This window comes from Falco peregrinus, chromosome 5, assembly GCF_023634155.1.
Source record: "Falco peregrinus isolate bFalPer1 chromosome 5, bFalPer1.pri, whole genome shotgun sequence".
Classification (NCBI taxonomy): Eukaryota; Metazoa; Chordata; class Aves; order Falconiformes; family Falconidae; genus Falco; species Falco peregrinus.
This window is the reverse complement of record NC_073725.1, coordinates 97,914,932-97,942,902: the sequence shown is the minus strand read 5'-3', so window position 1 is coordinate 97,942,902 and position 27,971 is coordinate 97,914,932. Positions and strand designations below refer to the sequence as shown.

At 44.8% G+C, this 27,971-nt stretch overlaps 1 protein-coding gene across 5 annotated transcripts in view; it reads left to right on the top strand.

Moving 5' to 3' along the window:
- Positions 1-26,933, top strand: part of SLC25A26 (solute carrier family 25 member 26) — an 88,896-nt gene extending 61,963 nt beyond the window's left edge. For 4 of the 5 annotated variants that reach the window (XM_055803711.1, XM_055803709.1, XM_055803707.1 and 1 more), the window contains 5 exons: positions 289-333; positions 11,807-11,876; positions 20,056-20,120; positions 21,582-21,655; positions 26,462-26,933. In XM_055803711.1, coding sequence (XP_055659686.1) covers positions 289-333; positions 11,807-11,876; positions 20,056-20,120; positions 21,582-21,655; positions 26,462-26,558 — 351 coding nt within the window. In that variant the 3' untranslated portion in view covers positions 26,559-26,933. The remainder of the gene's footprint in view (positions 1-288; positions 334-11,806; positions 11,877-20,055; positions 20,121-21,581; positions 21,656-26,461) is intronic. The other variant, XM_055803708.1, reaches the window with a different exon arrangement.
- The last annotated feature ends 1,038 nt before the right edge of the window (positions 26,934-27,971 follow it).

Here is a 27,971-nt window from a genome sequence, read left to right as displayed (position 1 = left end):
ATGTCCCTGCACTAGATCATACTGCTTATTGCTCTTCGAGGCCACCCTGGTAACAATACATTAACCTCTCAGCGGGGAATGTGATAAACAAAGTAAAACTGTTTTAGTGAAACCAGTCATTTAATGGCAGCGTACATAGTGTCCGTAAAGATTTGTAAATGTAATAAGCTGCAGTTCACTGAGTGAACAATAACTGTTCCTAATTTAGCCAGCTGAGGAACACGCCAACCTAATTTACTTTTGTAACATTATGTTGTTGTGTATTTTTTCTTCTTCCCACCTCTCTAGATTCCTTTCTCTCTGGTGCAGTTTCCCCTCTGGGAGTCCTTAAAGGTAAGTCCTCTTTAATGATAGAAATATAAACTATATATTTTGCAAAAGCTTTCCATGGTAACTTATCTAACTTGGTTATCACAATTATGGGCATGTCCAAGAATCAATAAGTATTTTCCAACCTACCCGTGCATGTGAAAATCATCTGCCTGAATATCTGAAAAATAACAGGGAATATCTAACCACTGATGTGTGGTCTAAATTCTACTCCCCAGCGTGCCAAAAATCTTATCTTCTGCTCTAGCTTTTTTTTTTTTTACTGATTAAAGAAGAGTGGGAACCATCTTGTGTTGTGTGATAGGGTTTTTTTATTTTAATTTTTTGTGTTTGACTCTTCAAGGTAACAGGAAATTGTGAATGATGCAGACAAAACTGATTGAATCTAGTTTTGTAGACAGGGAGAGACAGTGTGTCACTGACAAGCCATTTTGATTTGCTCTATATAGTTTATTTAAAGGTCCTTTAAAGAAGGTGTCAATGGATGATGTTTTAATACCGTAGCCTTTCAGAATAATGTACTGTTCTCCCACCAGCTGATTGCTTTGTTTATCATGGACAGAGTCAGGGTCTAGATTTTTGAGCCCAGGGTTGGATTTGAAGACATGTAATTTCTCTGTCCCTCTGTTTTTCCTTTAAGTCACAGCAAAAGATGAAGGAAAGGATTTTCAGGTGCTTTGAGATCCTGGGTTGAAAGTACAGAAAAATTGTTGCAGATCATTAAAAGCATTCTAGAAAAATATAATATTTATAAGAGAGGAGCTGGAGAGAGAGTGACTTGCTTCTGGTTGAAGGTGCAGGACTTCTGAGCAACTTGGCACTGAGACCCAAACGGCAGAAGTACTGGAAGGTTGGAACCAGTAATGATCTTCCTTGCTTCTTGCTGCTTCTGGTTAGGGAGGAGGACTTACATTTTTCTTGGTCCTTGTACGCTGGGTTGGGACAATAGCTTGTCCTCTGGCTGGGTGTCATTAGCTTGGGTTGTTCTGAGGGGAGGAGCCTTCAGTGTAAGTGTTTGTACCTAGAGGCTTCAGGGAGTCAAATAAAAGGGACTCCACAGACAGGAGGAGCATGAAATACAGCAAGAGCTTTCACAGAACTGAGCTGTGCTTCGTAGAAGATTCTGTAGGTACTTCGTGCACTCAGCCTGATGCGGTGTCTGGGTATCGTCCCATTGCACAGGGTAGCTTTGGCTGCCTTATTAGGAATCTCTTTCCCTGTCAGTGTCTAGGAATGGCTTTCTGTAAACTCTTCGGCAGCGATAGTGGCCTGAGCTGTTAATTCTTAGTGCAGCAGCTGTGTTTGGGAGAAAGAGGTGACAGTGCTTAAGGAGAAAAAGTGCAGTGTTCTTTTCAAAACCATATAAACCAGCAACATCGTGTGGCTGTTTTCAGAATGTAAAGTTGTTTTAACTAATGTCCACGTCGCTGTGACAATAAAATGTATTGTTTAGATTGCAGGCTTTAAAGAGTACAGTTTGAGTTTAGCTAGCTACAGGAGTGAATCACTTAGGATGAGACATCATGTTTTATCTAAAGAGGTCAGCACAGATCTGAAGAGAAACAAAACCAGGTCAGTTTGCTCTACGAACCTGTTGCAATATGTTCTTCTGACTGTGGAACCAAGAGTAGAAAAATGCAAAAGTCAGTCTTGCATGCTCCAGTCGCTTTGGCTCAGCACATGGAGAGAGTTCAAGGTTTGTCACATCAGTGAAAGCAGAATACATTTTGTTTATCTGAATGAAGCTCTTAAAAAATTGCCCTGAAAGTACAATAAAGGACAAAAGATTATGGTCCCATCAGCAGGTTGGATGTGACCAGTAGCATCAACAGGACTATGATTCAGGCTAGGGCGTTTCGCGCATGCATGAAGGGAGCATGAGGAGACAGTAATTAAGAAGAGGTAGGAGTGCAAAGGACAAGAGAAAAACAGCACAAAGCCTGAACATAGAAGAGTTGGAGATAATGGCTGAAGGTCTGTTCTGCACTGTATTAATGGGATTACTTGAGAAAGTAAATGCAGGAGCAGTTGTGTATGATGTGTGTGGATCATCTTACGCTGAACAGAACAAGTGCTGTGGCTGTGCCATTTGTAAAGCCATTAGTACAAACTTACATAATCTGATGGATAATAGAGTCAGTCTTGTAAATCCCCAAACAAGCTAAATACCATTAAAATGAGGAAAAATATCTTCCCACTATAAAGGACAGTTAGTGAGGCACATTGAAGAAGTTTCCTTTTCCTTCACTTATGTACTGGCCGCAGACAGCAGCAGGGTGTTAAACTTCAAGAAGCCTAATAAAGGCTTGTCATAGGTAGCAAATCAGGTGTTTCCGTATGCCATTTTCTCTATCTGCTTTGCTCCAAGCTGTTCTGGTTATTCTTTATGCTTCCAGAAAGCTTTAGCCACATAGTTTATGTGCACAGTTTTCTTCTGTCTGTGAATGTAGACCACCTGTCCTATGTGAGAGCAAACTTGCATATCATGCATTAAACTAAGTTAGAAGAAGAAGAAAGTGCATTGTGTAGATTACTGAACTAGAAGGTCACGTACACTAAGGGTTGCTGGCAAAGGGACTATTGCAGTAATTAGTAAGAAACAGATACTGCTTCAAAGACAAGCTTTACTGCCAGGTGAACACACAATTTAGAAACAGTTAATAAGACTCCTTTCTTAGCTCACTATGACTTGAGAAACAACAGTAAAGAAACAATGATGATTTTAATAAAACAAAATCCAGCTCCTTTTTTTGGACATAGGTAGCATCCACTCCTATAATGCATGCTTAGTGTCTTTCTTTTCCCAATTCTTCATTTTTCAGTGTTCCGTTTTAGACAGAGGTTATTGATAGAAACCAAAGGGGAGAAGGCAACTGTGCTATGGCGTGTCAGGTTTTAGGACAGACAGACGTTGTAATTCTGTACTAGGATGAGTTAGTGTAGCATTTCTCTGTCTTTTTAGCCCAAGCCTTATGGCTAAATCCAATTTTGAATTCTTCTCAGAGTTCAGGAAAAGAAGGGGCATTTCAAATCTCATTCATTCTCTGCTACACCATCCCTCAGAAGAGCACCATGGCTGATTACCACTGTGGCAGTTTGATCAGATTTAGGTTCTTTTAGGTGGGTCTAATGCTTCTGTTCCCATCTCAAAGCCAGGTGGCCATGAGGAAAGGCAGCAGAACATAGATGTGCGCTTCCCAAATGCCAGCCAAGCACGCTGCTTTATTTGTTTTAGTTCGAGTTTATTTATATTAGTTCAAGTTCTGGAATAACGTTGTAAGATACTGTCCCCTTGTATGCTGCCCTGGAATTTCCAAGGTGCCTCTGTAACTTGCTTTGGAAGTACTATATGTATGTTCTTCATTGTAGGAATTGCATATTACAGGGCTGTGTATTTGGTGTGATGCTGTTGTGTGTTGCAGGGAGTCTAGCACAGCTCTCCTGCTCTCACCCTGCTGCCAGGGGTGTGTAGTCTCCACCCAGATGACTGTAGCACTGTGGAGGGCATCTCTTTTGTATTATTTTCTGTTCTGTTCAGTAATTTTATTCAGCACTTCCAATCGTCATATCTGAGTACCTACCAACAGTATGTAAGTGATTTATCATTTGTTTCATGTTGTGTTTTAATCTGTAATTTTTCTTTTTTATACCTAACTGAGAAAAAAAAAAAAAGACAACTTTAATTTCTGCTGTGGACATCAGGTTATTTCCCAACAAAACAGAGTTTAAAAAAGCTTCACAAAATTAAGAGTCTCTGGTGAGGTTTGAATCCAGAAACATCTTGTCAGAAATGCCTGCTTTTTATGGCTGATTGGAAATAGTCAGCTCCCTTGGAGAACAGTGCTGTAAGATAAACCCTTCTCAGGTGAAACAAGACTCAGTCCTCTTGGGTTTTATATTTCTGCATGTTGGCTGCGCTTCAGAGCCTCTCAGAGTTACTCAAATGCAGCTGTACATGGAGAATGCTCTCTTTATAGACCAAATGTATTGTATGTCTGGAGAAAAGGCTCTGGTAGCCAGTGAGGAGGGATGGGACAGGAGGACATAGGTCTCAAATGAGTAGACTTGAAAAACAAGGGGGTTTTTGTTTAGTGGGGATTTTTTAAGGAAAACAAACCTACTAGCCTGATAACTTTTGCCTTTTTCATTAGACACATCCGATTCTGAGATGAGACACATGGACATTGCTAAGACTATTTAACAACACCAGGGTCAGGCTGACTTTACCCTGCAGGCTGTGCGTGCCAGCGGGTCCTGCTCTTGTACACGCAGCCTCTCTGGGAGGGCTGGCACAGGCCGTGCTGCTCTGCTGGCTCAAGACCTGCAAGGAAAGATAAAAATTTTGGACTGACCACGCTCAAGGTGATGTACTGGCACCCAGCGAGGCCAGGATTTCCCTTTGTCTCGGTGCTGGGCAAAAGCTAAAGCTCTTAGACTTTCTGAAGTTACAGAGAGCTCATATGTTTTTTTGTCACTGGTTTTAGCCATGATAATTTTCTCAAATCTGTAAGTCTCCCAAATTAGCAAGTGTTTTACAAAGTGAGATACTTGGTTGGACTTTCAGAGGAGATAGCTAGAGACAGAGCGCTGAGATACATGGACAGGTTTCTCTTGTGGGACCTTGTGGTGACTATGGTGGCATGTGCTAGTGCTGTCAGATACTGAACAAGAGGAATGCTTTGGTGGCTTCAGGAGAACAGTTTGAAAAGTACACAGGCATATTTCCACCCTGAAATGATGCACGCGGGGCATCATAGCAAAGGGAATGGTCCAGCCATTCCCCTGTGAGGCTCATCAGTATCAGAAAGTTGGCTGGGTCAGACCAGGAGTTCCCCATGTTGGTCCTAAAATGGTTTCTGCCAACATGATGGAGAGCAGGTTTGGGATTGGGTTTATGCTTCCTTAGGTCCCTAGTTTTCTGTCCAGGTTCAGCTGTCACCCCAGGCACAAGCCACTTCTGTTGAGAGGAACAGAGCTTGGGAAAACTGCTGGTGGACTGAACTGTAGATCTACGTGAAGGCATTGGCATGTGTACTCATTTGCTTGGTTCTCTTGGTTTTCCATCCAGAATGGTCAACTTCCGGGGGCTGATGTAGGCAGTATAGGGTGTGAAAAGTCTGGTTCAAGGGTGGGCTCAGCCTTGCTTGTAGCTGTCGGTGCAGATATACCTTTGAGACATACCTTGAAGCATGTTGTGCAAAGATTGTTTGGTGGGTTTCCATGGAGAGTGAGGACTCTAATCTTGGTTGGAACTCATTGCACCTGATTTTAAAAGTTAATAAGAATAAAAAGTTTACAGAATGCTGCTGCCCAGGCAGCTGGGGTTCTCGGCAGTAATACGTGTTTATAACTCCACCACTGAAACAATAAACCACATGCTATTTCCCTCCTAAAATTTACAATCAAATCTGTTGCTGTTTAACAGGGTAAGTAGAAAATAGAGGAATGTAGCCAAACTGGGCCTAAAATGGCTCTTTCCCTGCTCTAGAGGTAGGTTACACCTTTCCTTTTTTCCTGGAGAAGCAGTCTAGTATTTCTTTTCTGCTGTGCTCAGCTGCATGTAAGTCGAGAGTAAATGAAACCCAGGCCCAGCTTTAAACCCATTTCCTTGCAGGCAGTGTAGTAAGTGTTCTACCATACCTCACTCCCTCTTTGAGTAACGATTGGGCTGATTTAGGGATTAAGTCCTAATCGTTAAATAACGCTAACGTGTCTGCCATTTGCTTAGGTGCTGTATCAGGAAAACAGATTTCCACAGCGGCGTTTCAAGGCGTGATGTAACTTGTGGCCAGTGCGGCGTGTGCATGCCATTAGCATAACGGCTGCATTTTTCTCACAAAAGAACAATGCACCCAACAGCTGTTCAGCAAACAGCCCTCGCTTTATTAGTGTCACAATAAGTGTCATTCACACAGTCTTGAAGCACAGTCGAAGGAATGTTATATGCCATCTGCACCAAAGAGAAAGAAACAAATGCAATCCTTACAGCACTGCAGACACGCTTGAGAAAGTCAGATGGTCTTGGATCATCAATGCAGCATTTGAAACGGCAGAAGTAAAACAGACTCGCGCAGTCTGTAGATACAGAGCCAGACTGAGTCTCTTGGTTGAGCCTAGACTATAAGCGGTTCTCTAGAAGTTGCTGAGCTTGCCAGTGATGTCTGGGGATGTTTGCTAGATTATAGAAGTAATCAGGGTGAAGGGCTCACCATTTGATTCAGACGCTTGCTTCTTGCTGAAGAACCTTGAAAGACTCATGTAATTCTTCCATGTAATTTATTCACACAAGCCTGCATGAAGCACAGATTTCCTAGCAGGTAGTAGCAGTGCAGATGCTCAAGGAAAGCTGTCCTAACTTCAAAGTGATTTTTCAGAAGCGCGTTTTTCTCCCTGGACACATATATGACCCTTTGTGCCACAGAAACTGAGTGTAGCTGGCATATTATGTTCTGCCTTGCCATGGGAACACTGTTTGGAAGACATTTTCTTTAACCAGGCTTTTAGCACATTCATTTTGATTTGCATCCAATGGGTCACAGATATCCATGTAGTATTATATGGGGAGAGAAGGGAATGAAATGCTTTTAACATGAAAAATATGCTGATGCATGTACGCCAACTTCTCTTTCTTTCAATTTATCTAGAATTTGGGTGGGTTTAATTCCAGGGCCAAATTCAGTACTGGCATTAGTGAGCACAACTCCATTACTGCAAATGGAGTCTCAACATTTATGTCAACAATGATCTTAGATCATTGAATTTTTCCCATGTTTGGGCTTGCATGTTTCCTGCAAGATAATATACGCATGTACTTGCACATATGCTGCACATATGTTCATAAAAATTCACTGGGGAGGACATTTGGCTCTATGTTCTATGTTTGACTTTACGTATAGTAACTGCAATCGGCTTATGAATTTTTTGCTTGTCCTGTAGCTAATGTGCCGTGCATCTGTAAGGGGCAGCCATGCAGAATGCCACATTGCAAGTAAAATACCTAGTAGCTAAGGCAAATGTGAAAATTGCTTTTCTTTCCTCAGTCTGCAGGACTGCACACGCACACAAATCCATGTGATTAATTCAGAGAGATTTTTCTTCTGTGTTATCGTGAAGTTGAACACTGCCTTGAACAGAGGGGTACGTAGAAATAGTACAGATGCTTATCACTGGATTGAATTGAAATATTTACTCAGCTGCAAGCCTCAAGTTTAGTGTATGCTATGAAGTCTGCTTGCCTTTTAGTGCCTGAAGAATAGCAAGGCCAAGGCAGAGACGTCTCATTTTCTGCAGTGCTTCCTGCAGCGTTTGGGGTGTCGGTCTGGTCATCAGATTTGAGAGAGATGAGAGTGTTGCACTTTCCCAGGATCACTGTAGTTTAGGTGTCCTGCATACAGACCAAGACCCAACTGTGTTGGGAGTATGGACCTGACAGCCAATTTCTGCCCCAAACTTTTAGCACAAATGTACAGCAAAGATGACAGGCATGCACAGGTAAGGAGTTGTGTGAACTAGTCGAAGTTTATTGGCCATCTGGAGGCCAGGTGTCCACAACACAAGGAGTTCATTTTTGTGGGCACCATATACTTCCCCCCTGTATTTAAAGGCAGTAGTATTCTTTTTGTTTGTTTGTTTTTTAGATTGAAAAGCTTTTGGTATATCTTAAGAGCGACTCTTCCAATGCGCCATCTGCCCAGCAAACTGGAGTGTCCTTGTATTGTCAGTATCAAAAATGCTAAATAACATTTGTGGTGAGAAGTAGAGGACACTGGCCTATGGGACAGTATGAAATGGGATCATTAGGGAGAAAAGTAAGGCTCTGCCCAGATATAAAACTTGACCCTTGTCTGTGAACATTATCCCTGTGAATAATTTGAAATCTGCATTCAGGCATCCCACTGTGTCCCATCCCTTGAGGACACACCCGCTGTATTGCTTTACATGGTGTGGCAATGCACAGCGAGATTTACATATATATCACATAAAAGTGTTTACAAAAAAAATTAGCATGTGATTGAGCTGGGAAGCTGCAGAGGGCCCCAACTGTACAAGTTTCCATGCACTTCAGCCAGAAGATTTATTTCCAATTTGTTATTCATAAGGGAAGAGCGAGAGATTGGGATGGGGTCCTTTGAAGTGGAAAACAAAGTCTTCTATTCAGCCTTCAGCTTAATAGAATACACATGACACAGGCTTGGCATGGCGGCCTGCTTTCATGTAATGTGCTCCTTGTCATTTTGCTTTCCTAGGCTGTGAATACTAGTGGGAATGGGTATTGCCCTGGAAAAGTCTTGTTATCTCCTGCAGCCTTCTGCGGGAGGAGCACAGTGTAAGCAGGTAGGAGCCGTTTGGTTATGGTGGGGAAACCAGGCTGATCCAGTTGTTGCAGTTATGTTGTCTGTAGTTCCCGGTTTATGTTTCATATTGCCAGAGCACGTGTAGGAAAAGCAGTGTAGTTGCAGGGCTCCTACAGACATTATGTGGGTGCTCCTGCCGTGTTTGGAGGCCCTGAGCAGGGAGCCATGACCCATGGGCTCCGAGCCTGCCTCTGACACCCGTCTTCTGCCTGACCTCAGCTCTCGTTGTTACCCCCCAAGTGGAAGGCTCTTCTGAATTTGTGCAACACCTAGGATGGTGGAGCATGATCTAGACACTGCAAAAATCCAGCAGTTCTGTCCAGAGTCGGTGTTTTGGGGAGATATGTATATGAATCCTGTATTTCTTTCCAGGATCAAGGCCTTGGTTTTACAGTGATCTACAAGCCTCTAATAGCTTCTGTGCTCTGCCCTGTGTTAGTGGTATTAAGACCATGTTCAGTGCAGCACAAAGGCAAGTGATTTTGAAGAACTTACAAGCCCAACTTACCACAAAGCTCTGTCAATTGGTGGGTGTGGGTCCATGGGCTATGAGAGAAAACACGTGTGACCTTCAGCACATCAGCTTGGCCCACAGCGTGAGTGTGGTTAGAAAGCATTTGGACCAGAGTCCTGCTGGTCCTGTGACACTTGTTCCTCTTGGCTTCCTTGGGGATGATGTCCTCATGCCCTGCTTCTCTCTAGCTCTTCTGCATGTTCAGGTTTGGAGCTCTGGGTGATTCACAGAAATCAGAGATGGAAAGAAATGCATGAAGTCATCTCATCCTGCCCTTGCCAACCCAGGATTATTCTCCACAGTACAGTCTTGAGTGCCTTCTCCAGTCTATTTTTAAATGACTCAAAGGAGAGGGCTTTCCTCTCCTCCCCGGGGAGGCTGGCAGTGCTGTTCAGTAGACCTCACTGTTGGGGAATTTTCTTCCTGTTCTCCAGCCTCAATTCTCCTTTTCCCTAATTTAATTGAACTGTTCCTGGCTCCACCCTTCTAAACAATTTTCTGTATTGCATGACTGTTGCAAATACCTGTTGCCAATTTGCAGGCATAACAGATGAGAATTCATCACCGTTTGCCTTGCTTGGCAAAGGCTCTTTGTGCAGAACTGTACTGGGAAGCCAGGCTTTATCAGAAACTCAACTTCAGAGCCACATGCCAAGAAATAAGAATGACCTTTTCCTGCTTCTTTGGACATTAGCGTAACATAAACATAAACATATGCCACTAACATAAAAACCCATCATGACTGAGAATAGGCTGGGCTTGTGGCAAAACCATGAATATCTGTATTAATGTGCTGGTTTTTCTTAGTCCTCCAGCAGATCTTCCATAGTGCTTTTTTGCATGACAGAAGTAACTGTTCTGAGTTCTCTTAGTTGTAGATGTATAGACATATGGAGAATGTTTAATGAAAAATTACAGTAATCCTGTTTTTATTAAGTGGCTCCAGCACTTAAATTTCTAAACCCTGGCTTTCAATTTGAGGTTTCTTAAGTACCTGTAGTGCTTAAGAAAATGGGATTTGAAGGTGGGATTTATGCTTTGACAATACCTAGATGCTTTGGAAGGTAACGCCTTTTGTCTTAGGGGGCATGTGTCCTTCATCCAGCAGGACTGAGTTTCAAGAAAATTGGGTGTCCAAAGAGTGTAAGTTATTCCAGAAAAGCATCTTATGGATTTTGAAGAATTATCCCTATTTATTTTTTTATGAAATGAAAATAATCTGCTGTGGGTGACAGCACAATAGAAGCACATGCTGAAAACACCAGGAAAAGAATGGCTAGTGTTAAAGAGACTGTAATCCTTTTAGTGCTTTCGTACAGCAGAGCTGCAGCTATTTAGCTATGGCAGGATACCAAACAACATTGTGGCTGGCCATTGTTGCTTGAACAGTTTGATTTTTAAAACACTCAACTGAAATATAACCACCAGCCAAGTTGGATGAAGCAAGTCACAAGGACAGTGTGTTAAATGGAGAGTCAGCAAATGAGGGAAACGACGTCTCATGCCCCAGTGGAAAGTGGCTGTATTGCAGACCAGGAGCCCAGGAACAGTATCTCAGCCTAGCACAGCTATCGGGTTGCTTTTAAAAAAAATTTATAGTATAGAAGTAATACAGTTCTGAAAAGAATGAGATAGTGCCACAGCTATAAAATGAAATTACTGATTTCTCTGCAGTAGGCGTCAGAAGGGCCATGGATCCCATTCCTTTTTGCTCAGCCCTGATCCTCACATCATAAACCTCTCCTCCAGAGGACTTCCCATGTTAAGCATTTCAGGAGATGGGAAAGGATGGAGCGGAGAGGAGGAGACAACAAAGTAACCGTAACTGGCATAATAAAAACCATCCCAGCACGCATTGGCCTTTCTTGCTGATACTGATTGGACTCATCAAACTGTTTGACATGGTTCTTGATAGGTGGTTTTTGGAAGGCACTGTTCTTGTTGGTGTTTTTAAGTGCGCGTGTTTAAATGATGCTGTGAGTTAATGGACTGGAGCATGGTGTGTGGGAGCAGTGGAGAGGAGAAGGGTGTGTGGTCCCTAATGAAGCCAAGGGAAAAACAGACACACCTGCTTTGGGGTATAATGGGAGTGATAAGAGTAATTTCTTAACGATGGGGTTTTTTTGGGAGTGCAAGGGGAAGGAAGGGTTTGTTTAAGAAATGTAGGGGGGCAAACAGGACTTCTATCTCGCTGTGCTGGGGACTGTTCATTTTAAATGGGAGTGTTTGGTACATCTGGGCTGAACGGATATTGGTTCTTGCATGCCGCCCCCCTGCTCAGTGTTTTGCTTTGCACTGTTTTATCTGCCAAAAATAAAATAAATTCACAAAATATTTGCAAAGTTGCATGGCCACAGGCTTAAATACATACATATGAAATCCCTGAAAGCAATTTGCTTCAAGCCCTCCTCAGTTCCAGACGTCTTTCTCACTCCATCTGCTTGTTCAAGTACACAAGTTCCTTGGGAAAAATCACTTATTACATCACTGAAAAATGCCACAAAAATAGCTTTTCACTTAAGTTCCCATCCTCAGAGTTAACTCACATGGGGATCAGATAGATTCAAACATTTAATAACTTTTTATTTTCCTTTCTCTTTAAACACAGGATCTCTGGTCATGGAAGCAGGGTCACGTGGTGGATTCTTGGCAGTCAGCAGTCTGTGGAGCTTTTGCAGGTGCAAAGGATTATATGTTATACTGGGAAAGACTAAAGAAGAAAGGGAAAAATGTGCAAATCTATTAAGTATAGCAGAACAACATTCCTTTGTAATTTAAGTTTGTTTAGAAGAAAACGGATCCAGTTGTTGTTTGGAAATAGGAAAGTCAGCAAAGGAAAGAGAAGGGAAAAAAAAAGACTCGAACAGGGTGTCTGTTTGAAAGACAACCAATTTGTTTTTGACAAATTTCTGTTATTTAAAAACCAGGGGCCTGTCAGTCAGGCTTTACGATTATTTCAAAGTTGATTTGTAAAATCCTCGTCCAGGAGAAACTTTGCTTGGGTGGGGGTTTGTGCAGCTGTCTGCTCTGAGCACTTCCCCAGGGGCTGAAGCGATTGCAGTGAGAGGCCATGATTCACCATTCATGTGACAGCTCTGACAGCCATGTAGATTAACTAGAGTCAGGAGAGCAGAGGCTAGCACTGCACAGCCTGGAGGCAAAAGCCTTCCGTCCTTAGCAAAAAAAAAAGAAAAGGAGGACGAAACATCTGGGCAATCTCCAGACACTAGAACAGGAATAAAGAGTGGCAGAATACAATACTGCACTATTTATTACCAAACAAGCCAGAAGTTAATTGAATTTTTCAGTAGGCTTCTTGTTTGATTTTAGCCTACTGTAGTTGGGGGGGGGGGGGGGGGGGGTTTGAGGAGAAAGAAAAAATCAATTAATGACTCATCAGTATAGCTGACAAGTTTGAGGGAGGAGAGACTCAACTGTCCTAATAGAAAAAACAGATTAGTAGTTAAGAGATGGATAGTCAGAGCTTTTCCCCAAGGAGGTAAATTACATTTTGAGATTCCAAACCAGTAACAGAATGTGTGGAAAAAATAAGTCCTGTTTAAAGAGAAATTATAGCATTTCTTGAAATAGAGATTATCAAAAGCAAAGCTTGTTCTTTGATGATTTACAAAATCAGAGCCATTACATCGTATGCAATTTTTTTTTTTAAATAAGTTCTGTTAGGGGAATTGAAGTATAAATAGCAGCAGAATTCCAGCAGAGACTGAGGCTTCATTTTGATGGGCACTATAACTGTGTCTGAGAGAAGGGAGCATGACTGTAGCTGCACACAGTTTAGTAGATCGGGCATGTCAGCTGTGAGGGAATGGTTTAGGTAGAATGATTCCATTTTGGGGCAAAGGGGGATATTTTAGATGATCTGTTGTGGTCTTGTCCAGCTGTATTTTCTATGTTTATGTGAAAGGGAATTTTATTTTGCTTAAAATTTGATCTGCTGTTGGATTTTACACTGACTTTATCAAATCAGTGCAAACAAAATCAGACCAGCTGAAGCACATCTTTCATTTTTGTTTTGAAACAAAACAAGCTATCAGACTAAAAATGCTTTAAAATTCAATCTGTACGTCTGCAGGTGTGATAGGGGATCATTAATTTAGCGCTGTTGATTTTTTTACAGTCAGATTGATACAAAAACTGTGTTCAGGCACGTTCAGAGAACTAGAAAGGTTATCTGATTTACCCAAGGCCTTGCGGAGTAATTTCCTGGAGTCCAATTTGGTGCCTGAATTGGAAATCTAACCCAGTACCTCCAGTGCCTTCACTGTATGTCTTGATTCTGACCAGTTGTGCTTGGGCTTGCTACTTTTTGATGGGGGTTCAGTACTGTCTGCTTGCTTTCTAGCAGAAATAATGCAGAAGGAGCTTCCAGAGGCACGGCTATGTGTGAACAGTTCACTGCCCTTTGGCAGATGCTGGGGAGACCTGACGCTGTGCTAGAGGAGACACCAGGTCCTGGAGCAGCACAGGCTTCCAGGTCCATGGTGGTGGCAGATGAGACGTTTCAGCCTCATTGTCCTCATAGGCTCAAATGAGGCTTCCCCAAGCACAAATCTTTGCAGAGCCTGAGTCCTGTTTTGTAGATTGTGTTGTAGTTGGTGATGATAAATACTCTCTTGAGTTATCTTTCCAGCTTCCCTTCCTCCAGCCAGGTTTTCCTTCTCTGTTCTTTGTCTCCCTGAAATTCCCTTTTCACCAGCAGTATTTTAAACTTCCTTTCTTCTGTGTCCTTTGAAGATCTGCTTCAAAACTCTTGAGGTTCAACTCTTTTTGGGTCACAACCTTCCCCATCAGTCTCCATTGCCTCCCTCTGCAGACACGTAACAGGCAGGCCCTGTATTGATCTAGTCTGGTACCGCATCCATTCTATTTCGCTGAAAATATTTAGTCTTGCTGAATGGAGGCAGTTGAAAAATAATTTCCTGCTTTGTGAAAAATGGATTCCATGGTTAAAAATCATTACCTACCTACATATAGCTTCAAACAAGGGAAGAAAAAACAGACCAAACTCTTTATTCCTTTCTTTCCACCCCAAAACAAAAAAATAAAATCAAATCAGAATCTCACCCATACCTTGTGAATAAAATAAGATGGATGCGTGCATCCGAGTGTTTTAAAATCATCATGTTATACACCTTAAAAGGAGAAAATTATCCAAAGAAGAATCTTTAAACACAGAGGTGCTGTCAAATGCCACCATGGTAGTAGTGGGATGGTGAAATCACAGACATGCTTTTCTCCTGTGCTCTTTGCTTGAATTCAATACTTTCTAAAAATATGTTAGAGGTCCTGAGGGGAAGGGTAATAAGCTGAAACAAACTGAAAGAAAAGTCCTGTTTGGCTTCCCTTTATGGCGCACACACATATATGTGTGTGTCTGTGTGCAATGGTTAGTTCCTAGCTAAATCATAATAGATTATTTGGCGAAGACAGAACAAAGAGCAACAATATATTGAATTCCATCCCCAGTGCCTGTGAAATGGCAGCAATTTCAGCCAGAGTGCTGTGAGAGGCCTGACTCCTCCTTGTTGAGCGCACATGTGTAAGATGTATGTATGCAATCCATGGGCTTTTTATAGAAACGTAATAGGCATAGCATAAATATCAGAGATTTGGAATCCTTTCTGTCTCATCTGTTAATAATTTAATCCCTGGAGGCCTTGTCCAGCTTTGTCATCATCTCTGGTGTCTCAGCTAGGGGAGATGTTTGAAGCAGTCGGGGAGTGAGAGAAGGTGGTATCTGCACAGCCGGTGGGGAGGAACCCAAGGGTAGGTCTACATGATATTCTAAGCTGAAGGCTGAGTTTGAACCAAACCTTGCCTCATGTCAGAGCTGTTTGGATGCCAGCCCAGATTGGGGCACAGGCTTTGGCAGGCTGGAGGCAGAGGGGGGAAGCGTGTCCCCATGCTGTGGGCAGCCCAGGCATGGTTGTGGTGGCACTCCATGCTTGAGTCTTCTCTGGGCTTAGGCTGCCTGGCTGGACCACTGCACCCTAGCCCTGCACTGTACCAGGGCAGGCTGTCCCAGAAGAGCTTCTGGGTGGGTTTTATGTGTCCTCCGTGGAAGTGGGCCAGTGGCAAGGAAATCTTACTATCAGGTATTGACTGTTGGGAGAGCAAAGTACTGCCCTGGAGCAGTGAGGCGATGTCCAGCTTGTCAGAGAACCTGAGTGTCCATTTAGTGTGATTGAAAATTGCCTCTGTTAAAGGCGCCTTCTTACTCCCTACTGTAAAAAAAAAAAAAAAAAAAAAAAGTGCCTGAACATTAATCATTAATGCTCTGTGGTGACAGAGTCACTGAGAATGGAGGTGCAAGTCTTGTGCATAACAAAGGACTAACGAGAGCTTTTTGCACATTAACAGTGAAGGCTTCCTGTCACTTTTGTTTTGATCTTATCGGCTTTGACAAGATTACACACCGTGTCTAAAAGCCTCTTTAACTCTATAGCTCTGAATAAATTTTTGAGTAGTTTTCAAGATTTCCCTGCTTGGACCATGCTTCTAACCCTGAGCTGGTTAAATCGGTGGAGGAGCAGTGCTCTGCCTCTTGGTATTTCTGCTTAAATCCGAAGAGGTTCTTGGGTAACTTTGCTCTACCATTGGCAGGTGTTCCCACAGTGATAAAGGGCCAGAATGAACTTCCTCTTAAAAAAAAAAAAAAAAAAAATCAGTATAGTATCAATAAAATAAAAGTTTCAAAACAGCAACAAAACAAGGAACTGATTGTTTGAAGAGTTCTGAAAAAGACCGTTTGTGAACTTGGAAATAAGTCAGTGTAAGAGGATTCTGTGAGGTTTAGTGTTGGACCTGTGTGACTCAGTTTTTCAGTCTGGATTTGGGATTCAATCCTGAATCAGTCCTGGGTTATATTCAGATGTCAGTACAGAAAACAGTAATGGAGAAAGGCAATAATACGGCTCAGCCTGGATTTTTTAATTTTCCTAAGTTGGCCTAGTTCAAACAAGGACATTAATCAAGCACAAGTTCCTATCTCTTGAAATGAGCTTGACCTATATTGAACTGGGCTGGTGTTGCAGAAGAAAGTGTCGGGGGTCTGGCCACGTGACAGAAACACAGAATCAGGACAGAGCCTCTGTGATGGCTAGAAGGCCTCCCTGGTTCCTTTGGAAAGGGTGACCAGAAGGTAAAATGGTACAGAAAAGGAAGATACAGGGACTGCAGAAGAACTTGTCTTCCTTCCTTCAATAGGACCTTATTTGAGGAGTGTGTCAAAGAACCCGTGAAACATTTTCCTAAAGCAGCAGCAGCAGCAAATCCTGCAGGCAGCCACCTTACTTCAAGGACCTAGGGTTGTCTGTTGTTCTCAGGTGAAGTTATTTCACTCTGTTCTGATACTTCTCAATTTTTATTTGCATGTGACAGCTAAAAAGAGTAGGAAATGCTAGCAGGAACCTGGGGGAATATCTTAAGTCTTCAAGACTTTTTATTCTTATTGTCAAATCAAGGTAGGTCATTCTCTGCAGACGCCTGCCACTAGCACTTCCATCAAGAACTGGTCACTGGGAAAGCGTGAGTAGCGGAAGGATTTTCTGTTTAACATCCTGAGCTTGGTAAAGTTTAGCTGCTTAGCTGATGTGTGAATATGGCGTCCATTGTGTCTTCTTGGGAGACTGGTGATGAATTTTCCGCTACTGCGTGAAGTTTTATTTTCCTAATAGAGGAGTTTGTCACTCTGCTAGAAGTATTAACAAGTCAAGAGCCTTCCTCATGTGAAAGTCCTTCTTTGTGCCTACTTGCTGAGCCCAAGTCATCACCAGATCCTTCTCGGGCAAGGGAGAAAGCCTCATCCAGAGTGAGTTGGTGAGCCTGTCTGTCTGGGCACAGACTGCCTGCTAAGGTGCCTTTTTCTCTGGCAACTCTGCAGAGAAACCGGAATGATTAGGGGTGTTAAGGCTGGATGTGTCTGGGCCTTTCTTGCCCACCTGATGCTTTCATACCTACTTTTCTTGGTTGCTGACTGGTTGAGCAGGCTCCAGCCCTACGTGGCAGCTCTTGGAGAATTCCATGACAACAGGAATAGACTGAAGAAGTGAGTTAAAAGATCTGTTGGGCCTTGGTGTGTATTAGTGCCGCGCATAGCTCTCCTATTTTGAATGAGTAGACTCTGGCTGTATCAGTTTGTATCTGTTGTGTTAATCTGATTATTAAATACAGTCACTTTTAAAGTTGTTTTACCCAGCTAAAGTAGGTGGGACTGAGCAGTACCTCGCCAGCACTGTAGCCTGGTCTTGGTTATCTATGTAACCAGTGTTGAAGAGGTCACTCTAAAATCACCTTGGACGTTTAGAGTTAAAGCCGGAGCAAATTCATTTTGTCAGACTCACTGCCTTAAATGAAATGCGGTTCCCAACAAACGCTGGCTTTAGTCTTGTGTTCTTGTCAGGCATATGCAAACTTGCATTTAATTTAGCTGCTGTCCTGCTGCTTGTTGTGCTTATGAAGCATTTCATTGTTGCTGTTGTCGTTCTAAATTGATTGGTAAATCTGTACCAAATACTTCCCAGTGATGGAAGGAGAAACATTGAAATGTTAATAACAAGAGTCTTGAAAGATCCAGTTAGCTGGGGAAAAAATGAAAACCAATCAGCCTTGATTAAACCTTTCAGATAAGAATTTGGGAACATGTTATCAGGATAAATTGTGTGTGTTCTAATCACTCTATCAGCCAACGTTGAAGCTTCTGCCAATAAGAAACGGTTAGGAACAAATGCATTGAAAAATTACCAGGATCTGATAAGGGAAATAAGTTAGCCTGACTGAAGTGTTACCGTCAGCTCTATAGCTGAGTGATGCATTGAGATTTTTTGCTTGATACAGGCCTGACAACCATGTGGTTCACTGCTAAATTTTTCTTGCTCTGTGGGCAAAGGAAGGGCTTCTCCATCCAGACTTGTAAAGCCACTATTTTCCATGGAGATTATTTTTACTGTTCTAAAAATACATTGCTGACATGAGTACCAAAGTTTCTATCCAGACCATTCTCTCAAAGCCTTTGGGTCACTTACTCAAAAACTGGCTTACAATAAAAAAGATTTTTGACCTTAAAGGAGGTCCAAGAAAAGGCTGGAATTTAGTTTAATTTGCTCATAGTTTCTGCTTTGGCTTCTTGAATACAAACCATTTTTCTGCTTTTTAGCGAGGTATCACTGCTAGAGAGTTCTGGCAGAGTGACCCAGATGGGCCAACCTTACATGAGCAGGAGTGGCTCCTAAACCAGGCAGCTGGGGCTGCTCGCTAACTTGGCTTGCCTGCTAGTTCTGGTTTGAGATCCAGGGGACTGCACATGTGCCTTAGTGCATCTCCTGAACTGTCATGGGACATTCCTTAATTAACTGATAGGGTGCCAGCTGGCCAGCCTCCTTTCTGACATAAAACAAGGTTTTAATATGTTAAAGCTAAGGTGATTGAGAGAGAGAGATGCAGGTATAAACTTGAGCCAGCAGGAAAGATGGATTTTTTCATTGCTTTACAGATTTTAGAAGAAATGCTTTTCCCTTCTCCCATCCCAAGGAAAGAGAGATCAATTTTTCTACATTCCATAAAACTTGGAACAGAAAATAGATTATTTTTAGTTTATTCCCAGGGTACTGTGTAGGCTTTAGTCTTTGGAGTCACTTTGTTCCCTGCTTTAGCAGATACAGGATTTATACTAGCTCCAGAGAAGAAAAGCAGGATGAAGAAGAAAAAGGTTTCTGAACAAGTCTGTCTCTCTTTTCTTCCCCCCATCTTCCCTTTTCTTTCTTCACTCACTTCTGGACTGCTCCTGCATTTTAAAAGTTTTCTTTACTTTGGCTCTTCCTCAGTGTGAATTACTTGTTGAAATGAATGGGGGGAGGAGAGATTAGAGTTAATTTTAGGATGGGGAAATAAGGCAAAGGGAATAAGATCCTGGGAGAAAAAGCAGCAAAGCTGGTCCCTAGATAGCACAAGAGGCCAGGCTGTAGCCACAGGGTTAAAATATGGAGACAGACACACACGCATTTGTGGGTGAGACATGCAGATGGATAAGCTGAAGATTTCTGGCTTTTAGGAGGAAAGCCACAGCTGAGCTGGCTGCTCCAAGTGAAAGTAATGAGCTCCAAGAGCGAGGTTTGGGAGTGATTAGAGACAATAAAGATGCCCGTGTGGGGAAGATGGCCCTCGTGGCAGCAGACTTCTGACAATTTCCAGAGACCCTTGGGCAGCTTCACATTGTTGTTACCCAAAATGGAACTGATTTTGTTCATTAGAGATGAGCCCTGCCCCAAACATTGGCTTGTCTTTTTTGCTTGAGTCCCAGGTCTAGCAGTTGAAGTCCAGATCCAGTCTGTCCATAACTTGCAGATAGCTTTGCCCCTGAAGCGTGTGTGTTTCAGATGCAGAGCATCTTTCTTCTCTATCATTCTAGCATTTAAATGGTCAGACTTAATTCTCAAGGCAGAACACAGTGTGATTAGCTTATTTTCCCATCTCTGCGAATGAGTAAGCAAATCCTTCCTTTCAAACTTGTCTGTAGGTGTTGGAAGCAGAATCTGTTATCCTTACGGCCTTCATATGTTCATATGTGTACAGAGTCCAAAACAAAAGGATAGCAATCTCAACTGAGATGTTTGGATTTACAGTTAACTAGTGTGGAGTTGTTTGCTTAAGTCAATACACAGGAATGAAACACTCTGTGTACAGACCTTCAACAAACGTACCTGGACTCTGACTGAGGAAACATGCCGTAGGCATTAATAATGGAGCAGTGTTGACCACAGCCATGGGAATTCTAGGCAGTGTGGCATTCGTATTCGCCCAACAATGTCTCACTTGTGTTTGGTATTTTAATTTGCTCAGGTGGATTTGCAGCTGCAGTCACCACACCTCTTGATGTAGCGAAGACGAGAATTATGTTGGCAAAGGTAAGAGTGAAGGAGGCCAGGAGACATGCAGGTGAATGGCTCGGGTAGTTCCAGAGTTTCTGTATGGTCATTACAGAATGAAATCCAGCACCCCTTAATAACGATTTCTGCGCTTGTCCTTGAAGGCTTAGATGTAAACAGGTACTGCATGCAGAACTAATGAGATTGTTGTATTCCTTTGCTTGAATTGCTCTTCAGGTCCTTTCCCAAAGGAGCTGTCTGAGAAGAGCATGTGTGTGTGCTAGACTTCCAGAGTCTCATGCACCAAAGTTAAACTGCCCATCGGGGATTTATTCCTCTGTTGTTTCGATAATTGTTGGGCTTGAGCGTGTGGGTGCGTATCTTTTCTGAGGAGGGGGTTGGCACTGGATTTTCTGTCCTAAAATTTTATGTCATAGAGATACTGATGGCTTACGTCTGCCAGCCAGGGCAGAAGGAAGTTTGCTTATAAGACCAGTAAGTTTAGTAAGTAGTTAAATTGTCAGTAAGTCTAGTGTTCCCATCATCATCTTGCTGACCCAGAGCAGAGCTAAGCAGCCCCACACCTAAAAAAAGCCCCCAGCGGGTGGATATTCCTAAAGCCTTTCCCTGCCCTGAAAAGAGTTGTGTTGGCAAAGGTCAGGCATCCTGGTATTTCTGTGTGGAGCTTTTACCCTATTGCTCACGTCCCTCAGCGCGGGGGTGTTTCTTGTTGGTGACATGCCCCTCCCCAGCTGAGTCATGCACATCTGTGCTTGCCATGTTGCTGTGTTGTGTATCTCTCATTGCTGGGTGTTGCACCTGCTGCAGCTTCTTTGCTTTTGGGTAGTGTGGATGGTAGAACTAAGAACTGGGTTTCATTTACGTCTGCTGCTGTCCTGAGCAACCAGGTCAGCATTGGTAAGGGAATGATGGTGCTTGGAGGTGTTCCGAGACCTCAACATCTCTATATTACAGCCTCTTTAACAGCATCTTTATATTAGTCATCTCACACTAACTAGATTACACATGTAATTTAATTATCTGTAGTCCTGCTGTTCGTCTTCTGTTTTGCACTCAAGGCATTCACGTGCAATACACTGCTCGTGTTGTTTTTTAAAGTAAATCTAAAGGATGCTGTCCTCTTGCATAAGTAGCAAAGTCACTTGTTGAGTGCTTAGAGAGTGTCTTTTTATTAACATCTTGCTCTAGTGTCAGCTGCTGGACATAAGAGCTGAGTGTAGTGCAGAAGGGACTGGATACCCAGTTCTGATCTAACCAGCTCTGTGACCTTGGAGTGACTGTTTTGTTCTTCTGTGCCTCTGTTTCCCTTTCTGCCCTCTGCCTCATTCCTGGAGACAAGGCGCTTTTGTCTGTGCCTGGGGTAAGGAGGTCGTTAGGGTGTCTGTAATTCCTGTAATGTAGCACTAACTAGGAACAGGGAGCTCAGTAAATAACCAAACCTCTCTGCCATCGCTTTCTCTCTCTCTTTCTGTGGTGCAGGCTGGTTCCAGCAACGCTAGTGGGAATGTTCTGGCTGCCCTTGGTGGCATCTGGAGGACACAAGGCCTGCCGGGGTAAGGATGTGCTACATTTCAGGTGTTGTGTGTGTATTGGGGAGTGGGAGAGGGAGGATGGTCTGCTTATATTTAAACACTGTCATACAGAAAAGACTTCTAATTTCTGTACATGTGGCAAGGGAGCAGCTGTCAGGTAGCTAAGAACAAGTCCTCCAGGGAGGTCTCATGTCATTACCTTAGTACTGGCTGAGAGCAATGTCCAGGGGAGAGCAGAGAAACGGGGCGGTTTTGGGAGAATATCCATGGTACAATCTCTAAGCTTAGCTCCAGGCTTCGGAGGCAAGGATGGTTTCATGTTTCATAACCTGCTTTGCTCCGTGAATGTGTGCATTTGTGTTTGCATCCATTTAAACTTCAGGCATGCACATCTTGTAGCAACGGGTACCACAGTTTTGTCTTGAGGTGTGTGAATTGCCCCTCCTGAGATTTCAGGAAAGGCCAACATAGGAGCCCTCTGTGTGTCCCTTATGGACAGTCTTTTCCTCCTCCTGGCAATTTCCTACCAATTTGAAAACACCAGCGATGTCTCCCCGGTTCCTTTATATTCACTGATCTTACTGCCAAGTGTGATGGGAGCAGACGATGCAGGTGCCAGCAGCAGGGACAAGCTGAAGCAGAAGGAAGAGAGCCGTGTGCTCCCTGACCTGTCCTTTGAGCCTCCTGTCAGGTCTGGGCTTGAGCACATGCCCGTTGGGATTTCTCCAGTGAAGCAGTTGTTGCAAAAATGTAAGTTTTCTGAGGCAGACTGGGTGCAAAGATTAAGTCTGAGCACCTGCAGAGTGGCTTTCCAGTGACTTTCCTGCTGTGGCTGGAGCGTAGAAATGTTCTGGGCTTTCTTCTGACCAGCTGTGGAAGTCTGGGTGATGTTGATCCAGTCTCTTAACTGCTTACTTTACTTGGTCCTGAGACAGAGAATTGCTCTTTTGACCTTGGAGCAGTGTTGCGAACACAAAGGCCTCTGCTAGCAGTTGTAGAATGTTTTGAGGTGTTACGAGCTTATAAATTATTATTGATTTTTACAGACACCTGCTTCATTTATGCTACCTTGCCCTCGTTGAGTGCATGACTCATACCAGTTATTGGCCACTCATAGTGAATATATGTCTTAAATAACTCCTCCAGTCCATGAGGTTCAGCCTGTGCTTCCTTTGGTAGGGCTTGTGTCCCACCTGCTCTTGGCCTGGAAGAGAAACAGAGGGTTTTTTGGAAGCTTTACTTGAGGCTTTTTGCTGGAATTTCTCATAGGTTTTTAATCTGCTTGATGTGGCCGATACTTTCAGGGTGCTGTTCTAACACTTGTAAACTGTTGCTCAAAGCAGCATGCACATTGCAGCTTTGCGGGAGACAGTTTTCTCTTAACATCTGATCTCTGCTCGCCCAGCTAATAAAAGTTCAAGCCTCTTTCTACACATGTGGGAAATAATTCAAAACAAATTGCAGGAAGTTCCTGAACACCAGTTCCAGGAAGACGCCCAGCTGTGCCCCCCCGGCAGCACTCGGAGATGGGTTGTCTCAGGTTTGCTCTTGGAGGTGATGAGGTGATGCGGCCGTGGATGAGTTTTGGGTCCTACGTGGCTTGGTGAACTCCAGGGCATGTTTAGAAAGGGACTGGGAGAAGTGAGGCCAGGTTTGCTGCTGATGACAGTTGAGCTCTGAAGGGTGTGAAGAGGCATGGATTTGGCTGGGGAAACCTCCCCCTTTCCCAGCCAACAGCAGAAAACAGAAATCTATGTTTGTGTTCTTCTCAGGGTGTTTCAGCAGTGCCCTTTTCTAAACAGCCAAAATTAAACTCTGCCTAAAGATAGTACCCGTGCACTAGGACCAAAGGGAACACGATTCAATTGAAATCAAAACAATAAGTGATCTGGAGAAAAAGTAACATGTAAAGGAGGCCAAGCTGCGTCAGCTGCAAGGAAAAGGAAGAAAGTCTTGGGAAAAATAAACGCAGAGGCTGCCATGCCTGCTGCCAATTATAAATCTATTAATCAAAAACAATAAAAGTGTCGGGCTTTTTTGGCCAGTTGCAACATGAAATGATTTATGGCTCCTCTAATAAATCTCATACTTGAAGAGGAGGAATTCTGAGGGCAGAAAGAAGCATTGCTTATTGCCACCTTATTAAAACCAGAGCACGGGGCTCAGCTTCCTGGTCTGCACCTAGTAAATCCCTCTGCTTCACGCCAAGAAATTTCACATCCTTTTCTGTCTGGGGAGAGCCAGGCCTGTGGCAGGAGGTAGGAGAGGGATGGGGTGAGCAGATCTGTGCACCTCTTCACTCTTGCCAGTGGGTTAGATGAGCCATTCATGTGAAAGCAAATTTATATCTTGTCCAACTGCTTTTCATGTGAGGAGGTTGTGGTGTTTGAAAGCTGTGGATTAGGCTTCACGACTCATTGATGAGAAAGACGAGGATTATTTGACTGGTAAATGTGGTGAGATGGTTTGTCCCAGCTTGTGTGTAGCTGAGGACAGAGCTGTCGGTTTGCACCAGGTGTCCCATTCCTTGGATGAGCTTCCCAGTTGGCGTGGAGATGGCATGGCAGGTGCGAAGCACCCTGCTTTCCGTGAGCCGGATCTCACCAATGCAAGTGGTGAAAGCAGCCCCTGTGCTCAGGGCTTGCTGCTGTGTGAAACGCAAGCTGCCCGCAGGAGTGGACTCACTGCGGAGCTGTAGTCAGATGACAGTGGTGCTTCTCAGCAGGGCCGCCTCTTTGGACCGGACCGTAATATGGAGGTTTTGTGGCTGTGCACGCAGTCCTTTGTCAGTGCTGGCCCTTCTGTGCTGTATCCAGACCCTGCAGTGCCTTTTCTAAAGGGTAACTTCAGGGGTCTTGGTTAGTCTTTTGAGAAAGGATTTGCTTTGGGTTGCAGAGTTGCCACCGAAAAATGTCACCTGTGCTGCTGGGACTGTGGGGCTAGGTGTATTGCTGGGTTGGGAACCCTGAAACGAAGGGTATGCACATCGTTGGGGAGGGCACACCATGCAGGTTTAACACCTGCAGCCAGACCTCACTCTGGGATTTAAACGTGATTCCTGATATGTGACTCCTGCCAATCCGTTCCTCACAGGGCTGTGGAGAGCACCACGTGTCTGTACCTGGAAGCCCGTGTTTGGTCTTCGCCGGTCACTGACATGCTGTGTGTTTATTGCAGCTGTTGATGAGAAGGCAGGGGTGATGCCCTCCAGCCCTTGGTGCTGGATCCCACCAGGAAGAGCTGCTGAAGCAAAAGGAAAAGTCTAGGCAGGGAGAGAGGAGTGGCAGGTGAAATCTCTGCAAACAGATAGCAAATACAAATAGGCAGTTCACCAGAGTGATTTCTGGTGGGGCCAGCAGAAAAAAACCACATTTATCTCATCTGCTGATGAGGGCAGGTGTCTCCCAGTGCGGACCAATTGGGATCAGGCCTACAGAAGAGCTCAGCTCTCCAGGTTCGGGGCAGCCCTGGAGCCGTTCAGCTCTGCCCTCCTGCAGAAGGGAGCCCACGGGTAGCAGGTGGGAAAAGGAAACTGAGGGGAGCAAGGCTGGGATTCTTGGAAGTGATGGTTAGTAATAGAGATTGCCAGGGATGCAGCTTCTGTCTAACTCAGTTATCTGCCCCTGTTTGTGTAATAGCTGTGCCTCGAGTGGGCTGTTCTGTAAATGAATGTCTGCCCCTGCTTCTGTAATGAGGGCTGCCTAATTCAGCAGGAGAAGGATGGTGCGCGTTCCGAGCGCGGTGCTGCGCCGTAGGATTTACCCTATCAGCACTCTGTCCATACATGCCTTGTACAAATTACTCTGTTTTAAAGCTGTCATTATGGTAATAGACCCAATTGCTGTCTAGTAAAGCCATAAAATGTTTCCATCTGCCTGTGTGCTCCAGGCTCCTTAGCAAAGCTCATTACAACAAAAACCAGAGTTACTGCAGCCAGAGGTTTCCCGAGTGCAGCACGATACCAGGCAGGGAGCAGAGAGCTCCGGCGTAGCCCTGGGGGGCGTGCACCTCCTGTGCAGCCAGGGGACACTGGGAATTACGCCTTGTCCCACTATGGGGACACTGAGCGGGGACATGCAGCGGTTGAAAAAAGCTGAGGACAGCATCCCTGCGGAGCTCAGCCACATGGTGCTGTGAAGGGCTCTTGCCGTGCAGGTGACAGATCAGCAGGGGGATGCCAAACAGGTTTGAGCCTAATGTTTAATCCTTGCTTGCAGCGAAGGAAGCCTATAGTCCTCCGGGAGGATACTCTGGCCTATCCTGAGGTTGTTAAACCAACTATAAGCTTCGTTGTCTCGAGCAATTGGCTTTGCACGAGTTTCCTGTTAACTTCCAAGAACTATTAGGATGAGGCACCTAAAAATCGTGGCGGCTGAATGTGCGGCCGTGCCTGCTCCCGCCCCCTTGTACGTTGTTGGGAACGAGCCGCTGCGGTGAGCAGGGCTGTCTGTGCAGTGGGGGAGCTCCTGGCAGAGAGGGGGTCTCCCTGCCGAGGCTGGCTGGGGGCTGTGGAGGATGGGGTGCTTCCCATCTGCCTGCAGCCCTTCGGGGAGATGTGTCTGAGCTCCTCTTTCCACAGTGTGGCCCGTAGCCTCCTGCACCTCTGCTTCTGCACCTGAGGAGTATGGAGAGAGGTTAAAAATCACAAGGCTTGGGACTACTCTGTTAGGGAAGTCCAGAGAGGTTCCGTCAGTGAGCAGTGGGGTGGGATTTAAGAAAACAGCAAGTGAGAATTTTTCTTGGCTTTGTTTCCTGAAGCCCCTGCAGCCAGCCGTGCAGCATCCGCTCTCTGCTCATCTTCTGAAACCGCCTTTCCTTTGCCTTCAGCTTGTTCGCAGGTGTTGTCCCACGGATGACAGCTATCAGCCTGGGAGGCTTCATCTTCCTGGGGACATATGAGAAGACTCGCCAGCTGCTGCTCTGACCCAGCCTGGCCGGTCCTGCTGGTGGCTCCCAGAGAAGCTGGAGAAGCTGCCGAGCTGGAGGAGGAGTCCGGCCGAGAACACAGCCTTCCTCCTGCCGCCCCTTCGCCGCAGCTGTTCAGCAGGCTGAGAGCCACTTTCACTGTTAAAGAAAAGTAAATCCTCCAATAATCCAATTTCCCAAACATGAAATTTTCCTGCATGGAAAGTGAGTGAGGTCATTGTGAGAGTTGTGCCAAAAAAGTGATGTTTGGGGGGTAAACAGCTAATTACGGTGGCTGAGAAAGGCGTTCTTAGAACTCCTGCAGGGGAAATGTTTTGCAAACCTCCAGATTGTGGGCTGAGCGGGGAGGCTGAAATAAAGCAAGTTTTCATAATTCAGTGGCACCTGCCTCATACCGCGGGGAGGGTTTCGCTGGGCAGGGAAGGGGCTGATAGAGTTACAGCCCGCTGCCCTCCAGCAGCACTGAGAGTATTCCTGGTTGGGAGAGCTCTTTGTAAAAGACAATAATCCATTTGTTTCTGATTTGAGCTGTATTTGTGGAAGTTTATATTCCTATTTATGCCTACAGGTGCTCAGCAAGCATTCCTGTGTGGTAGCTAGTGCAGCTTTATTAATTAGACTCACGTTTCTCCAGTAAAAGCACAGGTTTATATTATTTCACAGCTGTGCTTGTGCAAAGATGTGCAGCTCTGCCTTCTTTTGGTCATCCTCCCTCAGCAGCTGAAGGAGCAGGAGGCTGGAAATCCCGAAGCCCAGGAGGGAGGCTGGGAAGGCAGGGCAGAGAGAACACGCAGGTTCTCCTGCCGACGTACAGGTGGATCCCGAGGGCTCTCGGGAGGCTGCTGGCAGGCAGAGCAAATGCTCTCATGTTAGGGAACAGAAGCTGTAGCAGCCAAAACGGTGCAAGGATGAGCTTGGTGTAAAGGCCTTGTTGAAATCACTTAAAATTACCACCGGAGTCTGGGGCGGGGGCCCCCAGGTTTACACCAGCAACTTGGCTAAGTGGTGCTTGAAAACAGTTAGGTGTGGAAAGTGTTTGTGGGGGCACGGCAAAGCCAAGTTGCTGCAGAGCGAAAAGACCCCTCGGTGGGCTGTACCGGCGCGGTTACAAGGGGGCCAGGTCAGGCGGTGGCGGTTCACAGGGGCTCACCCCTGCTGCTCGGAGGCTGAGGGGCTCCTCGCGCGTGGCGGGGAGGAGGTAGGTGCTGGCTGCCGCAGGGGCCATGGGGAGCCACACAGGGGCGAGCAGGGCGGCTGTGCACCGGGACTCGTGCCCCGTGAGTGCCCGCCGGCAGGCTTGAGAGGGGCAGCGCAGCCCGGTTCGTGCGGCCATAGCGGCACCGAGGCCATCGGCTTCAAGCTGGTGGCACCACATGCCTGGGCCCGCCGCTCTGTGCCGGCTCCTTCCAGG